General features: G+C 51.6%; 1 protein-coding gene across 2 annotated transcripts in view; it reads right to left on the reverse strand.

Moving 5' to 3' along the window:
• Positions 1-11,474: 11,474 nt before the first annotated feature.
• The window catches only part of ANKH (ANKH inorganic pyrophosphate transport regulator), a 141,909-nt gene continuing 135,891 nt past the window's right edge, over positions 11,475-17,492 (reverse strand). For both annotated transcript variants that reach the window (XM_089908688.1, XM_022581408.3), the window contains 4 exons: positions 15,946-16,075; positions 14,030-14,153; positions 13,303-13,402; positions 11,475-12,858 (listed from right to left, as the gene is read on the reverse strand). In XM_089908688.1, coding sequence (XP_089764814.1) covers positions 12,745-12,858; positions 13,303-13,402; positions 14,030-14,153; positions 15,946-16,075 — 468 coding nt within the window. In that variant the 3' untranslated portion in view covers positions 11,475-12,744. The remainder of the gene's footprint in view (positions 12,859-13,302; positions 13,403-14,029; positions 14,154-15,945; positions 16,076-17,492) is intronic.

A 17,492-nucleotide genomic window follows, 5' to 3' on the forward strand; every position in this document is an offset into this window, starting at 1 on the left:
GCTGTGTTGCTCTGGTTAAATGCCTGACTTTGAGAACCTGGGAGATTTGGGTTCAGTGCTTTAAACTTTCCGGCACCTCCAAGACGGGCCTGTGATGCCTGATGACTTTACAGTGCTGAACCTGTAGGAAGTGATCCGCCCAAATTAGATGCACACTTCTGGGCCTCTTGGGTCTGGATTCAAGACCAGTCTCATCACCCACTACTCGGGGGAGCTGGGCCCAGTTACCCCGCCTTTGTAGCCTCAGTCCTCACCTCCACCACGGTCTGTCTCCCCTGTGGGTGGGGGGAAGCAAGGTGCAAGCACTCAACAGAGGCTTCCTGGAAGATCCCCTAGGCCTGCAAAGCAGGGCTGCAGTCACAGTCCAGACCCAGCCTGGCCGTGTGTTTGCCGGGGAGAGGCCCTCAGCGTATGCAGCGTTCTTAGGTGTTCAAGAACCAACCAGACCGATGGGAGCGCACCCAGAAGTATGATAGCAAGAACTTGCATGCACTGCGTATGAATCGGACTGCCACTGAAAGAGGTTAGTCATCTGAAGACGGGGGAATACGGCGGGCTTTCACAGGTATTCTTGGGGTTAGAGGATGAAGTTTCAGCCACCGGTGCCCTACCTTCCTGTGAGTCAAAGAACTGAGTCTTTGCAAAATGGTGCTGGGCTTCTGAAGAACCCACTGCTTAGGGGTTGGGCATCCAGAGTGGAGCAGTGGCAGGTTGGTGATGGCCGCAAAAAGACCTCCCATGCCAAACAGCAACAGCAAGCTCTCCTTCCTTCACTGCCCCATTCAGTTGCGTTAATAAACTAAATGCTGTAAATACACTCTCCCCTTTCCCCCTCCTCTTGTCTGAGTTGTGGTGCTGCCCTCAATTCCGAGGGCAGTGTTTCTGGCATTTCTCCTCCATCACCTCCCTCCATGGTAGGAAGTGTGGAGAAAAACAGGGATCTGGGCTGTGGATCCTAGGGAGGCCCTTAGGAATTATAACCATCAAATGATCAAGAAAATACCAACTGTCATATGTGTGTAAAACGAGAGTATTTTTGTGTATATACAGTACATTCCCACTTACCATGTCTCCCTTGCTCGAAACCTGGGCATTCGTTCTGCAGATTCTCTAAATTGTCTCCCCTTCCCACTCCTCCGGCCCCTGCCTCTTATCTGGGCTCCGTGTGAGTGGCCTGGTAATGACCTTCTGACTTGCTGGGTCTGGAGGGCTCATTCCAGACTTCCAGCCCCCAGCACAGCTCCAGAGGCAAAACCGATTTGGCCCTGGGGCGGAAAAGCCCAGGGTGACACTCTCCCAATGAGCTCCCTAGGGCTGAGTGTGGATTCTTCCCCTCCCCTGTCCACGACCCTGCAGCCCAGCCCTGCACCCTTGCAAGACCCTAGCAAGACGGCTGAGAGGTCTGGTGATGGTGGTTTTTCATTCCCTGTTACAATTTGGAATATTCATTTAAGCTAAGGACACTGTCTTCCAAATACCCGCCTAGTGCCGTCTCCCGAAATCAGGAACTGGGATGCAGTTTATGGCAGATAAAGACACTGCCATGCTGTGCCATCCCTGAGGAGACCGCACGCCTCGGAATGTTGGGGAGGATGCTGAGGGCATAAAGAGCAAACACGCAGTGGAAGTTGTCTTTTCACGTACTTGGAGATCACATCCTGATTGTGCTAGATGGTGAGGAACTGATACACTAAGGTTTAAAACAAAATCTTTAGAACAATTTTATAATTAACATCATTGGCTATTTCCAGTGTTCTCAATTATAAGTAGTGCTATAATGAGCCTTCTCATTCATCGATCTTTTTATGCATCCTTAAATTGACCCTGTTTAAGGCTCTTGGAACGTATTTCCAACCTTCCCTTAAAAGAGTTGCAGGGGGCTTCCCTGGTGGCACAGTGGTTGAGAGTCCGCCTGCCGATGCAGGGGACACGGGTTCGTGCCCCGGTCCGGGGGGATCCCACATGCCACGGAGCGGCTGGGCCCATGAGCCATGGCCGCTGAGCCTGCGCATCCGGAGCCTGTGCTCCGCAACGGGAGAGGCCACAACAGTGAGAGGCCCGCGTACCGCAAAAAAAAAAGTTGCAGGAGTTTCACCCTCACCAGCAGGTACTGCGGAACCTACTTCATTGTCCCCTGGGTGACACTAGGGGTAATTTAATTTTAAACTTTGACCACCTGGCAAGAAAAAAGAAAATGAAAAGAGAAAGGAAGGCGTTCAGCTTTAAATGGCTTTTGATTCTCATAATGGTGAGCATTTTTCCTAGATATTTATGGGTCAGTGGTATTTCTTCCCTGCATTGCTTTTATACGTCCTTTGCCCATGACGTTAACCTCTTTCCCTAGTTGAGTGTAAGCTTGAAACATGTCACCGAATTGTCCTCTGAAGCGGTACCACTGCTCAACATTCCGCTGCAGAGGAGGGCCACTTTCCTTAGGCCCTTGCCAGCCTTTGCTCTTTGCTGAGTTGATAGTTGGACTTTCAGTCTGTGTTCCTTTCCGCGAGCGAGGCTGAGCCTGTTTGCCTTTGTAGAAGCCATTCACGGGGCATTTGCTGGGAGCCGTGTGCTCATTCCCTTTGCCCAGCTGATAACAGTCTCTAACTAGGCAGTTGTATGTGAGAATACTTCCGGTTTTCCCATCTGTGTTTCACAGAGAGACTTAGGGCTGGGAGCTTCCAGAAGGGAAGGCCAGCAGAGGGGCTGTCAGGGATCCGCGTCAAGCCCTTTTGGGGGAACCGGCGCAGGTTATCTTAGTTCGTGGAGAGCTTGACCTTAGCGACAAGAAGAGGGGGTTGGAGGTGAGAAGGCTGCAAAGAAGAGGGCTGTTATGCAGGGGGCGTAGAACCAGTGTGTGTTCAGGGGAGGCGCGTGGGAATGACTTCATTCATTCACCAAAGAATGTCTGCTCTGGGCAGGCACGTGCCAAAATGGGATGCAAGAAGAGCCGGCCCAGCGCTCCGCTCTGCATCCCTCCCGGCCCCTCTGAGGCCCTCTCACCCCTCCCCGTGCATTTGTAACAGAGGCGCTGGACCAGGGGTAGAATCGCTGATCACTTACTGCCCCGCTGGAGTTGGAGCGGGGGCAAGGAGGGAGGGCGGAGGGTGAGAGGTTTTACTCTTGGTGGTTGCTGTCTTACGCCAGCCTTGCGCCCTGGGCCTGCCGGGGCTCAGTTCTTGTTCTCTCGTTCTCACACGGGGTGCTTCCGGGGGGCCTTTGGAGACCCCGCTGCCCCCAGCTCAGGTCCTCTCCTCGGCAGTTCTCCTGAGGAGGCTGACGGCCCCGCCCCTGGCCCACCACTTCCTCCTTTGCAGTGCCAAGGGTGCAGTGTTACCTCCAGCTTCTTTCTTCTGAGCCCCATTCACCCCCTCAGGACCTGAGATGACCCGCAGGTCAGCTGGTTGATGTGTGTCGCCCAGGCCTTGTTCATGGGGAAGACCTCGGTGCCCTGGTGAACGTGGCACGTGCCACCGCCCCCCCCCCGCCCCCCCCGCCGGGCCCCCTCTCGTGCGGCTCACTGTTCCGTCAGATCGGACGGGCGAGTTGGACACCCGTCCACCGAGCGCCCACCACGGTAGGGGCCCATCTCAAGGTCTCTGAGTGTCTCCTGCAGAGCCTGGTCTTTAGGGTTAAAGTCTCAAGGGACCCCCTTCCCCCTACCCCACCACACACGCGTGCACACACACCCCTGAGGAGGGGCAGGCTCAGTGTAGCGCCTCGAGGAAACCGTCTCTCCAAATTCGCTTTTTAAGATACCTCTTCTTGGTCCTTTGATGCGCTCATGGTGAGTGAGGGATGAAAGCGGAAACAGGTTCTGGAAGCGGGTGTGATGTTAAGAAGCTTGGTGCAGGAGGCTGGGGCGCCATCAGGAGTCCCCGTTTTATATTGCTGCTTCTCTTTGGGTGTTAGCATCCTCCTTTCTGGCTGAGCCCTTGCTTACTGCATGTAGCCCAGACTCAGCCTGGCGCCCACCCATGTAAGCGCAGGGCCCTCCTTTCAGCACCCCAATGCCTAGCGAGACAGGAGGGGCCAGCCTGGAGGAGCAGGGTGAGGTGGGCAGGCAGCTGGGAACGGTTGTGCAGGTTGTGCACTGCAAAACTCTAGATGTCATTCACATGATGGTCCAGGAGGACACGTGAGCTTGGAGAAATAAGAACCAGCTTGGAGGCTTTTAGCATCCAGGCCTGAGGTGACCCGGAGCCCCTGAACTAAGCAGTGGGACTAAGACAGTACAGAGGAAGGGACAGAAGTGAGAGATAGTGGGAGAGAACCGACAGGGTTAGTGGCTTGACTGAGGGAGAGGTGGGACACGGTGTGGGCTGGTTTCCGGGTGGGTGCTCATGTGATTCATCTAGTCAGGAGGTGGCATAGGGGGCGGGGCGGGAAGGGTGCTAAGGCCCCTCTGGGACCCTCTGAGGAGATGTTGGGAGGTGACTGGACTGCAGCTCTTGAACAGGTCAGGGCTGGAAAAACAGCCCTGGGGATCCCCAGTGTGTATTTGGAATTGGAAACAGGCCCAGGTTAGGTCACCCAGGAGCGTGTAGAGCTGGATTCCCAACTGAGGTGGGAGCAGGCCTGGGGCCTGGGGTGTAGGGGGCCGCTCTGAGTCTCTCTTAAAGAGAGCGGAATTAAATAGCATTGAGAAACACAGTTGGAGGGTGAGGAAGGCTGCTGAAGTCTGGGCCGTGGCAGCATTTAGGGGAAAGGCAGAAGAACAGAGCTGAAATAGGACGTGGCATTGCCAGGCACGGGGAAGAAATTGCTTTTTGACTCCATCATGCGTGAACTTGGGAGCCTCTGTCCTAACAGGGCCCCAGGGCTGGGGGACACCGGAGCCGACCACAGCCAGCTTTCCTCAGCCACTTGCCATTAGAGCAAGAGAGCCTGGTACGTGAAGCAGATGAAAGAAGTTTAGTTGTGTAGTATAATGTAAAGTTTGATCATAATAGTTCTATTTGTTCATTCTGTTTTGGTCTTTGGATTCAAAGGTTCTGAACCTAAGATATACGATTAGTCTTTGTTTTGTTCTGTAAAAGCTCTAGTAGTTTGTTGAAAGCAGGCTGGCAGTAATGTTCGTAGATTTGTTGGCCGGGGCACTTCCAAACCACTTGGAAGGTTAGCAGACGTGCACGCCCGTCTTCACGCACTGCCATTGACAGCTCTGCAAATCCTGATGTCGCAGTAGATGAGGGCTAGAAAAGATCTCGCTCTAGAGCAGAGGAGGCGGAACCAGAGGCATCCAGTAACTTGCCTGGCTCACAGCTAATAAGCCACAGAGATAGAATTAGGCCTCAGCGGCTCCTGATTGCTTTTGTTCCTTTTGCACAAAGACCAGTGTGTTGAACTGTGAAATTAGCACGGTATGTACCGGCTTGCATTGTCCAGTGAGGAGCCTGGAGCTTGTTGGGGGCAGAAAGTAAGAATATAAGCAACGCCAGTATACCTTTCATCCCAGCATTGCCTTTAACAGTGTTGAAAAGGAAAACTTAGAAGACGGCATAGTTTTCTCCCTGATATTAACAGAAACACCCCTTAGATTGCATCTGTGAATGTATCCAAACTAGTTATCATAAGCGGAAACATTCTGGAAGTTTGCTACCATTGTATAAGGTGTGGATGTGGTGGCTTGGGATAATTCACAGATAGGTAAAGGGGGGAGAGGCAGGCGTTTCAAAACCAGGAACTGGCTCATGATGGTTACTTTGACATCCTCCTGATTGGAAGCCCTCAGCCCTCATAAACGAAGACAGGTATGAACACTAAAGGTCTTCTGCAATGTGAGACAGGGTGGGGGTGAGGTGGGCTGGCGGCTGGGAATGGTTGTGCAGGTTGTGCACTGCAAAACTCTAGCAGGTGCCATTTACATCGCTGTCCAGGGGGACACACGAGCCTGGAGAAGGAAACTGTTTTGGGGGCTTCTTTAGCATCCGGGCCTTAGGTGACCAGGAGCCCCTGAGCTAAGCCGGTGGGACTTAAGATGCAGAGGGAGGGAGGGATGTGCGAGAAACTAGGAGGGAAACTGATTGGGGTTAGTGGGACCCCCACTGGCGGGGGACGGGGGTGTCGTGGAGTAGGTTTTGGGGAGGATGATAATGTGATTCATCTGGGACATCAGGAGAAAGTATGGGAGGGGTGAAGATTTGCCCCTTGTGGTAGGACTGCTCCCCATGGGGAAAATCGACAATGCTTGGGCCAGCACAGCTCCACATCCTGGCATCACAGCCAAGCAGGAAGACATGCCATATCACAAGTGCCATGGGTGGAAAGAACGATGACCTCTTCGACTTCAAAAACGTGTAATATTAGAGGCAAGTAATAGGGAAGCATGGTAGAGGTAGGGCTGAGATCTTTGGTTTAACTCAAAAACGTCATGAAACAGTAAAGAAAATATGCGATCTCAAGCAAGTCAGTAGCATGCTAACATCCTTGTTGATTACAGGCAGGTAATAAAACACATTCTCCATATAATCTTTCATAGGAGGTTAAAAAAATGAGAGCCATCATTCTCTGAGGTTAAAACGTTAGGGTTTAAAAAGAGAAATGCTTTTCACATAAAGACTGATAAGAGCAAGAGTCCCTTAGATGTGGGCAGGAGGGGTTTTCACCTTCTTTTCCTCTCACTTTCCTAAAGCAGGGCTATCTGGTATCCCCATTCTAGAAGGGGTGGGGAGAAGCCGGGCCTCAGAGAACTTTCAATATTATTGCAGTTATGGGAAGTAAAAATTCATTTTAGTACAGAATAAAAGTTGAAGAAATAGGTCATATTTAAGTAAGACACAGAGTTTGGGGAAGTATCCCAGTGGGTAGAGGTTTCAGCTCTTTACCAAGGTAAAGGGCGAAATTTTAATATCCATGTACGTTTGACAAAAAAAGGGAAATTGTAGTCAGAATTAGGTAACCACGTAATTTGGGGTGTGTAAACAGACTAATGGTTAGAATAAGAAAATCAAGAAACTAAAAGCAATCTCAATCAATATGCTGGCCGTTTAAGCTTTACTTAAAGTCAAATTAGAGTATGAAAGCTATTTGACAATATATGAGCACAAATTTCCTCCCCTCCAAAAAAAGTCCACAAAAGAAGCACATATAAATGCTCTTAACAGTGCGAAAACTTACATCTATTTAATCCATACACAGCACCTGTTTAAATGCAACATATATTTTATACCGACCTCTGCAGTCAGTTTTAATCAAGGCTCCACAAATATTTTAATGTGATTGATTGGTTTCGACAGTTTAAATTAAACCCACAGTTTTGATGAAAAACTGAAAAGCCTGTAAGCTGACAGCCACACAGAGAAAAATGACTCCCAGAAGACCTAACTTCTGTTAAAAAAAAAAATTCTGGATCACTGCTAATATTCAGATCTGAAACGGAGAACGAGGTAATTTTATCTTTCCATTGCAGGATCCCGTACCATGTTCTAAACCCCAGATCCTGCATAGACTGTTAGACCAGGAAGGAGCCTTCGCAATAATGGCCTGAGCTTCTCATCGTTCAGGTGACCAACCTGGACAGAATCCCGTTTGTGGCGCTGTCAGGACTCCTGAAGCTCTATGACTAGCTCCTTGGTCATTCCAGCTTTAGATATTTGCCCTCTCAATACATCACTAAACAAACCAAATAGAGCATGGCCCAGGGAGCAGTGTATTTGCCCAGAAGCCCTGCGAATGTGGTACCCCTGGGGGCGTGGCCTGCTTCCCAGTGACTGCTCCATGCTTTGGCTGCTGGGTGACTGGTGGTCGTGGGAACCCTGTACCGCCTTTGTTCCACCAGAGTAGCTTGAACTTCTCCTTCAGTGTCCGGTTCATCCAAACTGTGGGTCCCCCATGTCCGCAGCCCCACACTTCAGGGAACCAGAGTCCACCTGGCCGTAGTGTTTCCCACCCCCAAGACACCATTTCTTGTCCCTGGTTCATGGTTGGAGAACATCTATGCCTCTAAATCTTATAGTAACGACCAATCTCCATACGTCACTGAATTTCCACGAAGCTGGATGGTGAACGAATGGTACAAGCATTTTTAGCTGGTCTGCCCCGTCTCCCCCCTTCTTGAACCTAAGGAGACCACATACATATACTGCTGGAGAGAGAAAGGCTTCCTGGCTCTTGTGCGCTTCTGTTTGCATGTACGGATTGTAGAAGCCGATGCCAAATCTTGTTAGTGAAGCGCACTTCGGGTTACATCTCCTAACTTAAAAAAGGGTACCATATAGAAACGTGTGCTGAAGCCGTGGGTAGGTGACAGCAATCTATAAAAGTGCGTGGATCTTAACACAGTCTTTCAGAGACCCTGGTTGATTGCAAATGAAGCAGAGAAGAAAATTCTCCCGGAACCACTTGGACTTGGCAAGGATGATTTAAAAAAAAAGACTTTGGAGGCACATCTTTGGTGCTCTTCTTTGCGCGGAGTGCAATAGCTAATAGTTCTAACCTCCCCTCTGGAGGAGAAAGTGAAATCTTAAGCTCTCACCAGCTCGCCTTCATTGTTTGCCCTTTTGAGATCAGACAGTGAACTCTATAATTCGTTACAGCTTTTCTGACTTCGGAGTGGGGTTTGGGCTATTTTGATTATGTAATAACATCCCTCATTTTGCACATTTGGGTGGTTAATTTTAGACATATAACCTTTAAAAGGGCAGGCAACAGGGTCTTTCCGTGTATCTTCAGATTTTCTCTACATCCTGTTTTATGTGTGGTTAGATCAGTCGATGAATCACGTGATGTTTTGCTGCTTCAAAGGACAGAAGTAGAGACTCCAAGTAACCACGTAGAGGAGCGTCCTGAATGTTTACCAAACACGTTGCTTAAAAACATGCTTTTCTAGCTTCAAGTGCTTTTTATGAAAGAGCAGTGCGAGGGCACGCCTGAGGGTGCCTGTCTTCTCAGAAGGTGGGCAGGAGCCTGCTTTTAGGGAATTGGCTGCACGTGCAACACAGGTGTCTCAACACTTACAAATCTCCACGAGCTATACAGCCCTGCTCATTGCACTTTTGGTTATATATTTTAAAAAAAAGGTTAGGACTTAGAACATAAAAGGCCCCTTTCCTGGACCATGCACTGCTTTGATTGATGAAGACCTCATCCTAGGTTTAGAAGTCAGCTCGCCTGCAAAGAGGCTAGAAACCCTGACTAGTGGGTACACGCCAGCTCATGCAGTCCTGGGCACTGGTCTGTGTAGAGATTTACGTAAGTAGAAAGATTATTAAATACAAGAAAATATTTCTCAAGATAATGTCATTTAATTACAACTATATAAATACTTTCTCAGTCTCTCTCCCACTTCAGTTTGAAGAAAAAAAAAAAAAATCCAGTCAGAGAACTACTGAGTCTTTAAATGGATGTGTTTCTGGAAACTAAGGGTACAAAAAGGTGGCCCTCCCCCTGCCCCTTCCTTCCAGAAGACCCCCAAATGAGAATGAGGTAGGAGGGTAGGGAGGTGTTAACTTTTTCACCTCTTGCTCTAGAGGTATCACTGAATAACTTTTCTGATATTTGGGAAATGCAGTGATTATCCCAATCCCAAGAGAGACCAGAAAAGGCTGCATGTGGGGACCACAGAGCCGGCTCCTGGTTGGGAAGTGCCCTGGGGTCTTGATGGAGCTGGACTACAGCAGAGCCCCCGGGCCTCCTTTCTCGTGGGCCTCCCGGGCACCTCCAGACGTTATTTGCTGGGAGGACTTGGGGAGTGAAAAACCAAGCGCTTTTACTACTGTCGTGAAGCCTGGCCCCATCCCATATACCCTAAACTATCACTAAAAGTTTCCATTTCTGAGGGTATGGGCCATCCCTGGACAGTTTCAGAGCCAAACCAACTGCTGGTGCAAAACACATGTGCAGAACAAAGAAGATGGACTTTTGCACAAGACCAGCCTGAGGCAGGCAACGAGGGGGGCGTGCCTGGCTCTCACACAGTGACGTAAACCAGCGGCCTTTGTGCCCAAATGAAAGAGTCTCAAGTGAGGGCTTCCAGTTAACGTGCAAACCTCTGGACACGCCCTGAGCCGAGTGGCGGCCCTGGAGCAAGCCCAGCCTGCTTCCTCTGGCTCAGATCTTGGTGTCTCGCCCACGCCAGTGACACTGAGGTCCCGCTCAAAGCCCACAGCAGCTGCGTTGAGAATGACCTCGCCTGTGCCCCTCAGAAAGCAGAGAGGCCACGCGACAAGCCGCTCTTGACCTGAGCTGGCCCAGAGAAGGCCCTCGGGGTGGAGAGACCACTCCGAGGAGCCCAGACTTCTCAGCATCTAAATACAAGCAGCTTGATGCCCCCGTGGTTTTGGATCCCGTGTGTCTACGAGGCATGGGTCCACACTGTGAAAGTCACGTCTGGTCTTTCCACGGTCCTTGACCTGAGACCCTCCAGGCACGGCTTCCCTAAATACTTCTGTCAGCTGAGTGACTCGCATGGAAAAAGAAACCTGGGTTGGAGGCACATTTCTTTGGGCGGCGAAGTCAAAGGGGTGCCCCCCTCACGCTGAAAAGTGGGAAGGAGACCCATTCCTCTTCCTCTCCTGTCTGTGTTGGTTAGAACAGCTGCAGAAGAACCTGCCAGCCGCGGGGTTTGCTCTGGAGGTTAAGGTGTGTGCTTGTCAGCCCAAGCTGTGAAGTGACTTTAGCAGCCCAAGCGAATGAAGGAACCTGGGAGGAGAGGGCATATGGCTGGAGGAGAAAGGTTTTGGACATGTGCGCCCTGCACAATCGCAGCCCCGTCATGGTGGCCTGGGTCGGGGCTTGTTTCCTGTGTTTTCTGAAACTCTTAACAAAACACCCTGGCCCGTGACTCTTATCACCGAAGGTGTCTCTGAGGTTGTAATGCTGTGTTCTAATCGCATAATGAAGAGCCTAGCTGGTCTTCCCCGATTCGGAGGGAAAGAATTTGCTTTTTCAATTTACTCTTTAAGCTCCAACCCCACAAGCATGAAATACTAGTCACACATGTTAAAAAATACTGCTGTTTAATTTTCTAGTCATGTACTTTAAAAAAGCCGATACAATTAGATTTTTCCCCCCATCTTCTCAGATCTGCCCCTGAAACCACCCCAAAGCGATGCATTCTTAATTCTCAGCGGAAAACCCGCTCAGAGGAAGCACGTGAGGATTTGTCCCCCAGGGGTCGCTGGGTGTCCAGACATGTGAACGAACCCTGTGATATTCATGGCTGACTCCGAGCCTTTACATTCTTTTTTCTATGAGGAACAATATGATTACACGGCACTGAAAGCAATAAACGCAAAAGGCTTGACGACTTCTTTCTTTTTTGCCCTTCTGGCATATATTTCCATTCCCACCATTGTCTACGTCAGCTGACCCATTTATACCCCTGTTGCTCATAATGAAAAATAGTTCTCTTGTCATTTGCTGACCCTTACATTTATGTACAAATGACAGACTGTAAAACTGCTGCAAACAAGACACACTGTTCATCGACACAATACGTTTCAACTGCAGGTATGTTGAGCACACGAGCTGTCACCGTATTGTATTAGAGACATTTTATTGAAAATGCGAAAATAGGAAATGTATCATAGCCTAAAATAAATTACATAACATATACAGTATATATTTATATCTTTAAAATATTTTTGTGTTTAGGTTCTTTCAGTCTAGGAATTTTGACTAAATCAAGAATTTAGTGAACTGTGTCCATATTTTTTTTAAAGAAAAAACCCGCTTTCCAAAACTTAGAAAAATATACTGCACTGAATGGATTTCAAATGTGTCATTTCAGGGAATATCACATAGTGACTTTGCTATCGTTTATAAAATGTCTTGCTTTCTCGTGTGGTGTGAGAGGGGAGTACAGAAGTACACTCGGAATTACCTGTGCCGCACGGTTAGGACCAGGTCGTAACTCTACTTTCAAAGTGATGATACAGCAACCTGGCATTAGAATGCTAGATTATGACTTAAAGCTTCAGTTCACTTTAAAAACTAAAACGTAAAGTTAGAATGCTCCATCCGTTTCCCTTGCTCTAGTGCCATCTTCAGGAAAGGTGAGTGGAAAAACAAGCCTTCAGGGAAAGTCATGCCCAAGGACGCGGCAACCCGGAGATGTGCTTCGGGACAACTTTAACAAGGCAGCCCATGTATGTACAGGACAGGGCCTGAAAGTGCGCGCGCACTCAAACCTAGGAAGAGGCGAGGTGAAGTGCTATCGTTTGCATGTGTCAGTTTCTGCCCCCAAGGCACCTCACACCTTCCCACGGGAGATTATTTCCGTCCGTCCACCTGTCCAGCGCGTTCGCATCCACAGTGCGATGCCTCTGAGCCACATCTCTTGACAGTCACGTTACTGGGAAGCCGACCAAAGAAAGCCGAGTTGTCACCTATTGGTTCTCAAGAGCGATGCAAGGGGACAGGGTCAGTCTGTGGCCCGCCGGGCGGTGGTGTCTGAGGGGCGATGGACGGCACAGCCGCGGTCCTTTGGTTCCAAGGGGAGACTGTCCGAGGGGGTGCGGAGGCAACGTGGGCTACGAGGCAGCTATGTCTTCGGGGTTCTCACGGAGCGGGGGCATGAAGTCAGTCGTTTGGTTTGTTTCCACGAAGCAACGGCGAGACCGTTCTGCAGGTCCTCACATCCGCGTGGGCATACCCAGTATGCCAGAGTGGCCGTGAAACCGTAAGATCAAGGCCTCTTTCATTACCCAAGCGAAAACCAAAGACGAAAGCGGAACAAAACACGACGGGAGAGCGGATGACGCTGAAGTGTCATCTCGGCCGTCCCTGCAGCGCCCGGGCGCCCGCGCCTCATTCGCGCCCCTCCTGCATCTCCACGGCGTCCGTGCCCTCCTCTGCTGGAGGTACGTCCGTCATCGCCGAGTCCTCCCCGTCGGCGGCCGACTCGTTTTCCATCTTCTTTTTCTAGACCAAAGCAGGCTCATCAGCGCGGGGCGGGGCAGGGACGCAGCGCAGCAGAGCCAAGAGCAGGGGGAGGCCACGGGCACCCCTCGCCGCGGACTGGGATCTCGTTAACGGCTGGGGGCGACCTCGCCGAGGCTGCATCTTAGGCCAGCATGTTGCTTACAGTGGGGTTACTCGGGAGTGGACTGTGTGCCTGGCTCTTGCGTTAAGCATTCGGGGCGCGGGTGAGGGGTGGGCGGATCCTGTCTCCCACCTCCCCGCCCGCCCATCAGCTGATGGAGACCTGCCTTTGCCCGAGGGACGCCACTTCCCTGCAGCCCCTGCCAGCGGGGGGCTGTGCCCTCCCCTCCCCTCCCCTTCATGGCCATACGCAGACCGTGCAGACTCTGTCTCCCACACCTGGGGAGTGCCAGGCAGGTGCGCGGTTCTGTCTCCGTCTCTTACCTGTTTCCGATAGACGTAGCATGCTGCTATGGCGACCATGGTGGATTCTCCCACAAACCCCGCGAGGAGGGAGCCCACGCCCAGGGTGGCTCCGTGTACCCTGGGGATGAGCACACAAAGGCCATTTGTCTGTTAAAGCCCCGCTGAGGCACAAAGAGAGTCGAAACCCAGCCAAAACCCAGGAGAGGTGTAGACAACAGGGGGACCTGACGATCGCGTCCGAGATCTGCTGGTTAGGGCTGCAGCTAGTAAACGGGCCACCTGCGGGGGTAGGGGCCTGGAACTCCGGGCCCAGGCAGCTCTCACTCCTGCGTCAGGTCTCAGCTCAGCATCTCCTGGGGGGAGGGGCACGGCTCCCGCTCGTGAGCCCACAGCATCCCGCCCGTCCTCTCTGCACGGTGAGGTTTCCCAAGCCGTGGGACGGACCATGCCCCTTCCCCAAGGGACCGGGAGCCCCTGAGGACCAGGGCGACGCCCTTGCTCCCTTGTGTTTTTCACCTTCCCGTGCCTGCCACGCCGTGATAGATGCTCAATGCGGTTTGTGTACGGGCCTGACCCCGAAAGTACTTTTCTAGAATGGATCTCGACAGCCTCCCGCCTGGGCCTGGGCAGCGAACCAAGGCATGCATCCCCCGGCATTTCTAACTCTAGACGTGCTTGGGGATTTCCCGGGAAAGAGCAGATGTAACCTTCTGGACAGAGCGTGTGAGTCCCCCCGACCACGTACCCCAGGTAGGGCAGGACCACGAGGCTGGTGATGAGCACGATGATGCGCAGCACAGAGCTGGGGGCCAGGACGAAGGTCTTCTTCAGGGTCATCAGCCACCCGGTGAGATGGGCCCTCACGGTGACTGAGGGGAGAGCCGAGGACTCGTCAGCAATGCCCCGCTTCTCCCGTCCTGCTGCTCCTAACCCCCCAGAGACCCCGCAGCGCATCCAGGGTCCCTGGGCGGCTGCGTGGGACCCAGGCCTTGCTGCCATTGCCCTGCACTGGTCACCTCGTCTTCCCGCCGGGGCTGCAGATCCCCCCGCCTCTGGGCCTGGGGGAGCCCCGTGCCCACCTCGGCTCCCTCGCTTCACAGCCTTAGTGTCCAGAGAGTGGGTTGTGGGCAGCCCCTTTCGCCGCCGTGACTGCCATCCCTGGGGCATGGGGCTGCTGCCGGTCCCTCCCCGCCCCCCGCCCCCGCCCCCGCTCAGCCTCAAGCTCTGATCACGCCGGTCTAGAAAACTCAGAGAGAAGCGGCAACTTGATGGTGATCCAGGTTGACTCTGGGAGGAGAGGAGCTGGACCAGAAGCTGGGTTTCCCAGCCCGCAGGCTGGGGGAGGTGCAGAGGCGGGAGGCGTGGGTGAGGAAGAGGGACAGGCATCCCTTCCCTGTTTCCTCCCCAGCATCCTGACCACTGGGTCCTCAGCTGGCTCCCTCGTTTTCATAAAGGCCTCACAACGTGTTCCCGGTACCCCGTCTCCCCACCCTGACTTGTGAGCTTCCGGAGGGCAGGCAGGGCACCAGCCCCAGCTCCAAGGAGGGGCTCCAAGGACAGTGCGTCAAGTATTGACGGGTTGGTTTGGGGCACAGACACCCTGGGCGACATTTAGGTTTGATCTGAAACCGGGTGGGGTTTGGGGAAGCGGGAGGCTTAGCCCTTCATCCCGTGTGGGCGGCAGCAGGCATAGGCCTATCGAGGGGGAGGAAGTGCTCATTCCTGGGGTGAAAGCTCGTGTCCAGGGTACCTCTCGAGGAAGAATCTGCAGTCTTCCTGGTCTGACGCCGGGCTCTGCCCGCCCCAGGTGGAAGCATTGAATTTATGAGACACAGACACTCACTTGTGTTTGGCCAAGGGAGAGGGTGAGGCCGCACGGGCGGGATGCTAACCTGATTGGCCCAAACCCAGCAGGTGGCGAAGACAGGTGGGGCCGGCTGTCTGCACGCCCCGTGGTCTGACAGGCAAGGAAAGACGAAAGGCGAGTCCCACCCCAGTCCTAGCTCTGGGACCTCCAGCGCCCGCTCAAGTCCAGACTGGGGAGTCAACGACACGTGCCTTGATCTCCACCAAGTGCAGCCTCTTCCAGGTGGCGCCAAAGCTTGGCTCCCCCGGTGACCCCCACCCCACCCCCAAGGACCAGAGGGCACCCCAACAGTCTCCAGGAATGCCTGGCATCTCAGAGCAGGGGCAGCTCGTGACCTGACTTGGGAACAGGCGCAGGGTGGCAGGTGTGCCATCGGCCCCAGCTTCAACTAGCTCCACGGCCCATTTCCGGCCTCGGCTCTGACTGTGGATTCTTCTTTTCTCCAGCAGTCCTTTTAGAGCCTCAAGACAGGTATAGATTTGTGTAGCCATCACCGCAGTGAAGACACAGAACTGTTCTACTGCCCCTGGAACGTCTCATGCTATCCCTTTGGGCTCTTTTGACTGAGTTTGCAACCACTGTCCTTTAAGAAACAAACGACACCTGTTCGACTGCTTTCTCAAACCTTCAACTGACTGGATACTTGTCTTCGCATCTTTTTAATCCACTGTGAAATTTGAAAACTTAAAAAAAATTTTTTTTTGGGGGGGGACAGGACTGCAAATGTTTGCCAACAAAGAAGACTGAATCGGGCATGAGGGGAAATAGGTGTTTTTCTTTCATTCTCTGTTTACCTGGAACCGGGAAGAAGGAGAAGATTCGCAAGGGAACGACGCAGAGTTCTGCGAAGGCGAAGTCCACGCCGATGATGTCTATCAAAATTTTCTCGGAAACGTTGGGCGTCCAGAACATCACAAAACAGAGCTGCGGGGAAGAAAGGCGGGAAGCGAGGTTGTTAGAAAAAGGTGTACGTAAGTGAGATGGGAAGGCAGGTGTCACGTGATCCCCGAGGAGCTAGGAGAGAGGGTGAACCTGCCCGATTGGGGGACTGGCACATGGGTCCTCGAGCTGCCTCCGCCTTGCTCTGTTCTCACCTGACAACACAGGCCCTGGCCCATTCGCCACACCTGCCCCAAAGGGAGCCTGGCAGCGGGGCCCATGTGACAGGCGGGCATCTGAGCGGGTAGCCGGGCCAGTGTGGAAGGCTTACCTAGGCTGCTGGACAGCTCAGTTAGTTCAGGGTGAGCATGTCTATTCATGTAATTTTTACATTAATTTTAACCAAACAATAAAAAGCGACCTGAAAGCATCTGGACGCAGGCAGAATTGCATTGAACCGGATCTGGGAGTAGGAGAAAAGGCGAGGGCAGGTTGGGAGAAAGCTATTGCGGGGACCAGTTCTTAGAGGCCTGACTTCTTAAGCTTTGTGTGTGTATAACCGATTGAAAAGCTGAATTTAAAAATGTAACGCTATAACTTTGGAAGAGAATGTCAGAAAAATGCCAGTTGCATAAGATACTTCTCTCCCTTTCTTAAGATGTAAGTGATTCTTCTCTAAAATGAAAGTGAATGCATTATAAAACGAATTGCATTCGTGTAAAAACAGAACACTGAAGTTTTAGACTATTACGACCTTTAGGCTTTGGGTAAATTAAGTTTCATGGAATTAGGCTGGTCCTGTTTACTATGTCATGTTGAAATATGTTAAAAAAATACCTTGGAGGGTCTGTTATAAATACGTTTCACTTTTATAAATGCAATGGAACTTTTATTCTATCTTGTATTTTTCAGCATCTGGGAAGAATATCCCACTTGATTTTCAAAGATGACAGATGTACCATCATTTAACCCTACTGCCTGATGCACGTACTTACACCCCATCTCTGACATGAAGGGAAAAATACTTCCTAAGATCTAGCAACTCGGAGCTCGGAGGCTGTATTACCTAGTGTCCTGGACAAGTAGCCCTGCCATCTTTTCTCACTGCAAAGCTGCCAGCCTGAAATGGTGAGCTGTCACTCACACCTACGGCCCAGGAATAGTGGCAATTTCGTGATACGTTCACAACGACACTGAGCACAGCACTGGGACACGGTTCATTTTCTTGACAAGTAGATTGATCATCCCTCCCTTCAAATATTTTCCACAGCAGTAAAGCTGTAAAGAGTTAAGATAAGTGAGCATTGCCCCAACTCTGGACTTGATTGTGCATCAGGACTAACGGAGGATAAGCTATCCTGGGTTTCCTCTCTGGCTGGAGGGAGCTCTCTAGGCTGCGTTCTGCTAAAAAAAAATAAAAAACTTAAGCTTCCAGGAAAACCATCGGCAGGCTTTACTTATT

The sequence above is a fragment of the Delphinapterus leucas genome, chromosome 3 (genome assembly GCF_059928025.1).
Source record: "Delphinapterus leucas isolate spDelLeu-1000000601 "Yukka" chromosome 3, BTC_Dleu_Yukka2, whole genome shotgun sequence".
Classification (NCBI taxonomy): domain Eukaryota; kingdom Metazoa; phylum Chordata; class Mammalia; order Artiodactyla; family Monodontidae; genus Delphinapterus; species Delphinapterus leucas.